The following is an 8,846-nucleotide window of genomic DNA, read 5'->3' as shown; positions in this document are numbered from 1 at the left end:
AGGGAGGGGGGCACTGTGACACATTGTGGGGTCTCGATATACAGACGGCACAAACAAAGCACTGGATGTGTTTACTTCACTGACTGTGGGTCGTTTGAAACTCAGCTTATTAAACTTGTTCAAATACGTCACACAGACAACACAGGTTATCAGCAGGGGGCGGGACTTCTGTGTGTTATTGTTGTGCTGTATTTCAGACAATAACAGCAGACGAGATGACTATCGCTGACAAACCACACACACACACACACACACACAGCTGAGGGTCTTATTGACGTCGGACCCTCAAACACAAACAGTCGGGTAAAGTTGAACATTTAAAGTGATTTCTGTGGTTTTTTATTAAGACTCACTCGGACTGGCCAGCAGGGCGTTCAGAGACTCCGCCCACTTCTTCAGCTCCTCCCTGCACACCGTCCTCTTCTTACCGTGTCCCACCTGAGACCACTGGCGCATGAAGAGCAGGCGAGAGCGCCGCTCCACCACGCTGAGCAGGAAAACAAAATGTTGGTCAGTTATTTGTCCCGAGGTTTGGAGGAAGCAGGACGCGCGTGTGTTTCCACCGCGAGCCGACGAATGCTCACCTGTCTTTGGTCTCCGGGTTGAACAGGTTGGAGTGTGAGGAGTGAGGACTCTGAAACAGAGAACAACACCTGTAAGCTCGTGTTGACACTTCACTGAAGGATCTCAATCAGAAAGGGGGACTAAGCCCCGCCCACACTCTGTGACATCACAATCCTTCAAGTCTTTTGCAGACTTGGATTATTGTCTTGTCTCCTGAACTTTTAACTGCTGCTGTGTGGACTCTGTCACATCCCTCTGCAGCGCCCCCTACTGTTCACGTGGAGCGAGGCCTGTGTGTGTGTGCGTGCGTGTGTGTGCGTCTCACCTGTCCAAACAGACTCTTCAGGTGCAGTTTGGCTGCAGACAGTTTGGCTCGGTGGTGTCCTGCAGTGGACTTGTGGGAGTTGGAGGACGAGGAGTGAGACAGGGGTGGGGGGTCTTCCCTCCCCACGCTCTCCGTGCTCCCCTGGTTGTCGAGGGCGAGCTGCCCGTCGCTGTACGCCCTGCAGCCCTCGCTCATCACCCTCAGGTTGTTGTGTTTGTGTAACTCGCTCAGCTCCTCCACGCTCACGCTGCTGCTCCTTCCTCAGCTCCCCCTTCTCCCCGTCCTCAGGCTCCAGGATGGTCGGGGTGTCCATGCCGATCCCCCCGTCCAGCTCGTCCTCCTCCGTGTGAGGCGTGTAGGTGCCACAGTGCGGCGTCCTCTCATGATCCGGCTTTTCAGGGCCACTTTCTTCCACGGGAGGAAGTCCCAGATCAAGGAGGGAGCCCTCGGAGCTGAACCTCCTCATGATCGCTGTGAAGGAGAGGAGGTTCAAAAAAAGGGATTCAGCTGCACGTGTGAACGCAAGCAGTCGACTTCAGGCCGGACGGCTTCCTGTCAAACCTGCTCCGAAATGGAAAACTCTCTGTGGGCGAGTCGGGGGAGCGACGTTTATGTCCTGTTCTTCTCCAACTGGGCTTTAACACTGCAAATGTGTTGGAAATGTTTCAACGTATCTGAAGGATTAGAGTCAATATTTCTAAAGTGACATGAAGAAGTGAACAGATGTCAGGACTTCTGTTTGCTGTCGATGATTCAGGTATGGACAGCATTGGATTTGTTCCTGTTTTTTTTAAGGTTAAACCTCCGGTGCCGTGACAAACCTTAATCTCCTCCACTCAATGGTAGGCTGCCCTCAAACTTCCTCTCTTAATTCATGCGCGCACACACACACACACACACACACACACACACACACACACACACACACACCACACCACAAGGTTAAATCATTTACAGACGTGTCACATTCAGCTGTTCTGCCTCAGCAGGTTCCTGAATAACTTCAGCTCTGTTTCACTTGAACACTTTGTGATTCATGACTTAAGATAAAGATCTGATTCTTTTACACACACACACACACACACACACACACACACACACACACACACACACACACACACACACACACACACACACACGAAACTGAGTTAACTGTATTCTAACTAACACGTTAACATTTGACCTTTAAAACAGGAAAAGAGCGTCAGTGAAGGACGAGAATTCACTTTTCTTTAGATCTGACTTTAAACCTTTCTGCTGCACTTCTTCTCAAATGTTGAATTTTATTTGAATGAACACTTTCGATGAACTCTAAACTTTAACTTATGATTGTGATTGTCTGAGTTGTCTTCTTCTAACGGAGTGTAAACCATGCCGTGGCCTTTTTCCTGCTGTGTTAAATGATTTTTTTATGGAGTGAAACTTAAAACGTCCCGATGGTGAAGAGTTAGTTTGTGTTTAAAAGGTGAAATGAAGTAAAGACTTACCGACCCTGTGTGAGTGTGAATCAGATCAGCTGTGTCATGTTGGACCTTCACTCACACTACACTGTATACACCACCGTTTACTTCAAGTGGATCATGTGATGATCGCCTTCACTGTGTGTTTACCTGTTCTTCGTCCTGCAGGTGTTAAACTCTCTTCATGTCACTTCTTGTACGTCTCATGAGCAACACGTGCACGCGCTGAACTCTCAGGAATCCATCGCACAGATTTTAGATCCTCGAAGAAAAAAAAAAAGATTAATCCAGCCTGAAACGATCCTGAGTGTCAGAGCCACAGAGCTGCTCTCTCCTCTGAACGACTGAGACTAAAATAGAGACGACAGCAAGCCCGCTCCCATTAAACACACACACACACACAATGACACACACTGCAGGAAAAGTTTCTGCTGCTGTCACATGAAACACACACTGACTGCTGCCACACCTTCACCGTGTCTCAACAAGTCTGTGTCACACACACACACACACACACACACACCACACACACACACACACACACACAGTCATAATCTGAGGTGTGTCTTGGAAAATGTGTACAGCCCTCTGCAACATGCCACAGTTCACAAAGCTCTCAGTGTGTGTGAGCACAGACACGTGAAACTGAATAAACTGGAGAGAGGACATGAAAACATCACAGGCTGCAAGAAGAAGAAGAAGATGGAGCTCCTGCGACAGCAAACCAACTCTCCGGGGTTTTAACAGGTTTGCCCCCCAAATTATTTCATCGTGATCACATTTTCTAAATCAAAATAATCCATTAAAATTACTTTTAATAATAATTATTAACTTTTTAAGATGTTTTCCACAAAAGCGCTCAGGCATGAAGCGCACGCCTGTCGAGACGTCACGTGGGGGGTCCTGTGACGTCACGTGTGGGGGGGGGTCCTGTGACGTCGCATCGGGCAAATGAAGCTAGTTATGAAGCTAGCGGCTGCGTTCATTCATTAAACAAAGAGTTTCTATTACATTAAACCGGACCAGGTTTGTGGGACACCTGTGGGCACGCGTGGACCTCTATCCGGACCCACACTGAACGCGTGACAACGACCTATCCCGGGACAGCTCGGATATTTAGCCCAGTTAGCCTCCCGGTACCTGGGATTAGCTGGCTAACGAGCTAATAACAACAACAACACTGGTGCTGCGCTAGTTAGCAGGTCAGTCAGCCTTTTTATTCTAATACCGTTTATCACTGCTGCTAAATGTTATCGACGTCATGACGTAGCTACAGCTCTTCCTGTTGACTGTTTGAAATATAAAGACTCAAACAGTCGGTGTGTTGTATTAACATCAGCTGTTGAAGACGTGTAGTTTCCTAATAGATGCATATTTCTATGATTTATCCATTTATTTATTTAAGTGTATTAAAAATGTACTCATCACACCTGTCTGTAATCACGAATGAACCACGTCCACTCTTGTTTCCATGACAACCACAGACGCCTTGACCGGTTTAACTGAATCGAAAGTTCACTTATCGAAACGACACTAAAAGACTTTATTATTTATCTATTAATTGTGTATGATTATTAATGAGTGTAGGGGTGCATCAGTCGATATCAGCCAGAAAACGATTATCAGGTTTTATCGGACTGCGTCTGAAATCGATATATGAATCGATATATATATATATAATATATATATATATATATATATATATATATATATATATATAAGCACTCTGATAAGCAGAGACCATTTAACAAAGTTTGAAAGTACAATTAGTTTTTATTGGATTTATTGAGGTTATTTTTAGGGTTTTCTATTTATTTATTTATTTATTTATTCACTTAGAATACTGTAGATATTATGTTGAAGGTTCAAACTGATTAGTTATTATTAGTTATTAATAAATGGGTCAGTGTTTCTTGTACTGTTGCAAGTGTAACATCACTTGATCCAACTTTTCAACACTACAATATAAGTCCTAAAAGTTTGTTGATTGATGCTGATATCGGTATCGGCTGATACTCGTTGTCTCTGCTCAGTGCTGAAACGCTGCTCATGTATTTGTCCATTTTAGACGGTTTGTCTTCCTGTCTTGCTCACAGGTCTGAAGACACAGCGCAGGGTCGACCTCCACTTCTTCAGTCTTCTTTTGTGACACCTCTTCTTAAATCTTTACACGGGCTCCCTGTTAGTTTTCGTGTCCAGTATGAAATCCTTGTTACTGTGTTTCAGGCCTTGCATGGTCAAGCGCCAGCCTATATCACCGAGCTGCTGAGGCCTTATAACACCAGCAGGTCCCTGAGGTCCTCTGATCAGGGTCTGCTGGCTGGTCCTCGCACAAGGTTAAAAACTAAAGGAGACTGGACCGGTCTTCCCCCTGAGCTGAGAGCCCGGACCTCTGTGGACCCATCTGTTCAAACCTTCGTCTGATCTGTCTCTGTATTTTTACTGTGATTCTTTTGTATTCACTCTGTTTTTATTTTTCTGATTGTGAAGCACTTTGTGACGTTCTTATGCTCTTGAAAGGTGCTGTATAAATAAACTTAATTACTTACTTTTTACTTCAGTCGCCTCTGACCTTCAAGATGTGCGAAAAACGTGCAGGAGCGATAACACTGTGTAATAAATAAAGACAAAGAGTGCACATCAGTTTTAGTGTGAGTCCACCGTTGTGTGTTTCTCCTGTGTTCAGTCAGTTTAATGACTAAAAGCATCAAATGAAAACAACAGATAAAGTCTGGTTTTAAATCTGAAGTACAGAGAAAACATGCTCCTTCTGACTGCTTATAATCAATAAACAGAGTAACATGTGTGTGCTCTTATTGATCCGATTCTTTGACTGTTTCTCATCAGGTGAACATGGCGGAGTCCAGCGGTCTGATCGAGGTCACAGTGAAGACTCTGGACTCTCAGAGCCGGAGCTACAGCGTGTCCGGAGAGGTAAAAGAAATCCTGCTCTGTTTCTGCTGCGTCTTCCTCTCAGCTTCACGCCCCGGCGTGTCCGTGGTTGTCGTAGCAACTGTGACGCAAAGTGTCGTGACCAAAGCCCCGTCGGCTCCGTCTAGTTTTTAATGTCAACTTCTACCCAACAGAAAAACCAAACACAGCTGCGGTCACCACTGCAGCTGGACGCCACCTGTTAAAGCTCGTCAGTGTGTGTGTGTGTGTGTGTGTGTGTGTTAATGACAGGTGTGTGTGTGTGTTTTCCTCCAGCTCACAGTGAATCAGTTTAAGGAGCACATAGCTGCATCAGTGGAGATCCCTGTGGACAAACAGAGACTCATCTATCAGGGCCGAGTGCTGCAGGATGAGCGCACGCTCACCGAGTACAGTGAGTAACACACAAACACACAACATGATGCTGTGTGTGTGTCAGAGACACTTCATGACACGTCACGTTGGTGAGATGATGGAGTGTCTCCTCTCTTGGCGAGCTGTGTGGTTGTAATGTTTGGACCGAGCACAGGAAGTTAAACGTGCTCACTCAGTGTGAATGTTAAAGGACCAATCAGCGAGGAGATGACGCTCTCTTCCTCTCCGTTTGTGTTTCCATCAGATGTAGACGGGAAGGTGATCCACCTGGTGGAGCGGGCCCCCCCTCAGGCCTCCATGACCGGTTCAGGGGGAGCAGGTGTCGCCTCCGGGGGAGAAGAGGGCGGAGCCGGCATGAGCAGCCACGCCTCCACCTCCTCGCAGCACGCGCCGCACGACCGCAACGGAAACAGCTACGTGATGCTGGGGACATTCAACCTGCCCGTCAACATCATGGACCCCCAGCAGCTGCAGGTGAGGAGCCGGTGTGTGTGTGTGTGTGTGGGGAGGGGGGGGGGGGCAGGTTGATGCTGTGTAAGCTGCAGTGTGTGTTTGTGTGCGTCAGATGTCGATGCAGCAGATGATGTCAGGAGTCGGTGAAGCTGGAAGAAACGCCCGAGTCAGCAGCAGCTCCGGGGTAACAGATCAGACCTCCCGCTACATCCGTTAACCCTTCACACTGACTGTGCAGCTGAAGTGTGTGTGTGTGTGTGTGTGTGCGCGCGCGTGTGTGTGTGTGTGTGTGTGTGTGCGTGTGTGTGTGTGTGTGTGTCTGCAGGGTAACGGCTCGGTGGACGTGCAGATTAACGTGGACCCGGCGGTGCAGAGTGAGTCCAGGATGAGGCTGCAGCTGGCTGAGAACCTGCTGAGAGATGCCTGCTCCCTGATCCACAGACTGGAGGTGAACACACACACACACACACACACACACACACACACACACACACACACACACACACACACACACACACACATACACACACACACACACACACAGTCTCTGTAACACTTGATGACTCAGCAGGTCAGAGATAATCTGCAGAGCAACTTGAAATATTTACATAAAATTTTCATTCAATCATTTTGCTCCGTCAATGGCACTACATTTCCCATCATGCTCTTTGACTGATGCATTCATGTGTCGTAGGGAGTTTCCAGTGATTCACAGCCAGATGTCCCTCCGTCCTCCTCCTCCTCTCCTGATGGCGGGGCTGCGGCCTCACAGCCCGCGGACACCAGCTCGGCTACTTCCTCCTCCACCTCCACCCAGACCGAGGGAGCAGCAGGCAGCAGGGGTCAAAGGTCAGCCAGCATGTCAACCAGGAGTCTCTCAAAACAACGACCTCCACAATTCCAAATGGACAAAGACGTGTGTGTGTGTGTGTGTGTGTGTGTGTGTGTGTGTGTGTGTGTGTGTGTGTGTGTGTGTGTGTGTGTGTGTGTGTGTCCTCAGCCACCCGAGCCCTGCAGAGTTTGTGGAGGTGCTGTCAGAGGTGAGGAGGGTGGAGGAGCGGTTACGACCCTTCATAGAGAGAACACACTCCATCCTGGGAGCAGCAACATCTGCAGACTACAACAACAACGTAAGAGCACACACACACACACACACACACACACACACACACGTATGTAAACAGACATTCTGACACGTGGAGCTTCACGTGTTTGTGTGTTCACCTTCAGACTCAGGAGAGGGAGGAGGATCAGCGCGTCCTCAACCTGGTTGCCGATGCCCTGCGTCTCCTTGGTAACACCTTGGTCGTCCTGGGCGACCTGCGCTGTAACCTGGCGAGCTCTCCTCCTCGCCACCTGTACGTGATCCGACCCATCACACACTACTCCCCGCCGGTGCTGCTCCAGACCGGTCTGCCTCACGTCCCCCTCCCAGTATGTCCACCGCAGTTTTTTTTAACCGTCTCTCCCCTCACAGAAACAGACTGAATGACATCATCGATATGCTTTGATGACATCATCACAGACGATGTTTGCGATCATGTGATTTATCACGCCGTCTCTCTGCAACAGATTAATTTGGGTGCGACCGTCACCAGACAGGCGGCGGAAGGACCATCGCCCCAGTCTGCTGGCCAATCAGATCAGCAGGCTGCAGGCCAGGCTCCTCCCACTCCGTCTAACGTGACCAATCCTCAACCAGGAGCAGCAGGACCCCGAGTGATCCGGATCACCCACCAGACCATGGAGCCTGTGGTGATGATGCAGATGAACATGGACGGTACGTTGGATCACACACACACACACACACACACACACACAGAACAGCTGGTGATTATAATGTGTGTGTGTGTGTGTGTGTGTGTAACAGGTGAGTCAGCTGCTTCCTCTCAGGCTGCAGGTGCAGCACAGACAGGTGAGTCCTGTTTATTCACACACTATATTAAATGTACACACACACACACTCACCCCCCCCCCCCCCCCCAGGTCTCCCCCCTGAGTTCATGCAGGCCATCGTGCATCAGATCTCCCAGCAGGCAGCTGTCATGGCTGCTGCAGCCTCAGGTGGAGCCCCCCCGCAGGTCTCACCTGGATCAGCACCCAGCACTGAGGGCGTCATCCCCCCTCAGCTCCCCCACCCTGCTCAGGCCAGGGTGGTCATCACCAGACCCTCCTTCGCCCCGCATCTCCCCCCACCTGTCGGAACCAGAGGAGCCACCATCAACCTGAGAGCCACAGTGCCCCCTGCTGGCCTGCAGCACGGACCGGTAACTCTCTCTCTCTCTCCTCCCGCTGTGTTTAAAGAAAAGTGTTGTTAGCATGTTAGCTCGGTGTTAGCTTAACCTGTCCCTCCTCTGCTGCAGGCTCCTCCTCTCCCTCCCTCCTCCCTCTCTCAGATGATCAGCGGTCTGGTGGGGCAGCTGCTGACTCCGGGTCACACAGGTCTGTGTTCTCCTGAACGGCCCGCTCACTCACAGACGCCTCTCTCTGGTACCGTGTGTCAGCTGCCGCTGTCCAGTCACAGCGCTCGTTACCGCCACTTTTTATGACTCCTCTAGCAGCCCCATCGATTGGTCTGTATCTTGGATCCATTTCTCCCAATTATTTTATCGGGTTGCGTCCTGTATCCACATGCAGCCCGCTTCACAGGCCCTCTCAGCCTTTTGTTTCCATAGATACGCTCAGTTCGGTTTGAGAGCGGCCGAGCTGAAAGCTAACAATTAGCTGCAAGATTTTCA

At 49.4% G+C, this 8,846-nt stretch overlaps 2 protein-coding genes across 4 annotated transcripts in view; one reads left to right on the top strand and one right to left on the bottom strand.

Moving 5' to 3' along the window:
• Nucleotides 1–309: 309 nt before the first annotated feature.
• Nucleotides 310–3,136, bottom strand: LOC306839224 (uncharacterized protein). 3 transcript variants are annotated; one of them, XM_079367786.1, is made up of 5 exons: nucleotides 2,871–3,110; nucleotides 2,500–2,839; nucleotides 890–1,360; nucleotides 585–634; nucleotides 319–487 (listed from the first exon to the last, which is right to left on the bottom strand). In XM_079367786.1, exons 3-5 carry the CDS (start codon nucleotides 1,353–1,355, stop codon nucleotides 425–427), a joined length of 579 nt encoding a protein of 192 aa, XP_079223912.1. In that variant the 5' UTR covers nucleotides 1,356–1,360; nucleotides 2,500–2,839; nucleotides 2,871–3,110; the 3' UTR covers nucleotides 319–424. The 3 variants fall into 3 exon arrangements, with proteins under 3 accessions (XP_079223914.1, XP_079223913.1, XP_079223912.1); XM_079367788.1 differs by having other exon boundaries at nucleotides 310–487; nucleotides 2,500–3,136; XM_079367787.1 differs by lacking the exons at nucleotides 2,500–2,839; nucleotides 2,871–3,110 and adding an exon at nucleotides 2,377–2,443 and having other exon boundaries at nucleotides 315–487.
• Nucleotides 3,137–3,242: 106 nt separating this feature from the next.
• Nucleotides 3,243–8,846, top strand: part of bag6l (BCL2 associated athanogene 6, like) — a 12,381-nt gene continuing 6,777 nt past the window's right edge. The window contains exons 1-13 of the mRNA XM_079367785.1: nucleotides 3,243–3,551; nucleotides 5,197–5,283; nucleotides 5,557–5,674; nucleotides 5,900–6,129; nucleotides 6,221–6,292; nucleotides 6,434–6,556; nucleotides 6,803–6,957; nucleotides 7,109–7,238; nucleotides 7,339–7,542; nucleotides 7,681–7,888; nucleotides 7,979–8,023; nucleotides 8,095–8,375; nucleotides 8,472–8,550. Of these exons, the coding sequence (XP_079223911.1) occupies nucleotides 5,203–5,283; nucleotides 5,557–5,674; nucleotides 5,900–6,129; nucleotides 6,221–6,292; nucleotides 6,434–6,556; nucleotides 6,803–6,957; nucleotides 7,109–7,238; nucleotides 7,339–7,542; nucleotides 7,681–7,888; nucleotides 7,979–8,023; nucleotides 8,095–8,375; nucleotides 8,472–8,550 (1,726 nt within the window). The 5' untranslated portion in view covers nucleotides 3,243–3,551; nucleotides 5,197–5,202. The remainder of the gene's footprint in view (nucleotides 3,552–5,196; nucleotides 5,284–5,556; nucleotides 5,675–5,899; nucleotides 6,130–6,220; nucleotides 6,293–6,433; nucleotides 6,557–6,802; nucleotides 6,958–7,108; nucleotides 7,239–7,338; nucleotides 7,543–7,680; nucleotides 7,889–7,978; nucleotides 8,024–8,094; nucleotides 8,376–8,471; nucleotides 8,551–8,846) is intronic.

This window comes from Symphodus melops (genome assembly GCF_947650265.1).
Source record: "Symphodus melops genome assembly, chromosome: 18".
NCBI classification, from domain to species: Eukaryota; Metazoa; Chordata; class Actinopteri; order Labriformes; family Labridae; genus Symphodus; species Symphodus melops.
The sequence above is the reverse complement of the archived record's forward strand: the minus strand, read 5'-3'. Positions and strand labels throughout refer to the sequence as shown.

Coding starts and splice junctions, on each gene's coding strand:
- LOC306839224 (XM_079367786.1), bottom strand. CDS start 1,355: ATGAGGAGGTTCAGCTCCGAGGGCTCCCTCCTTGATCTGGGACTTCCT. Junction 635..889: donor TGAAGAGTCTGTTTGGACAG/GTGAGACGCACA, acceptor TCTCTGTTTCAG/AGTCCTCACTCCTCACACTC. Junction 488..584: donor AACCCGGAGACCAAAGACAG/GTGAGCATTCGT, acceptor TTTCCTGCTCAG/CGTGGTGGAGCGGCGCTCTC.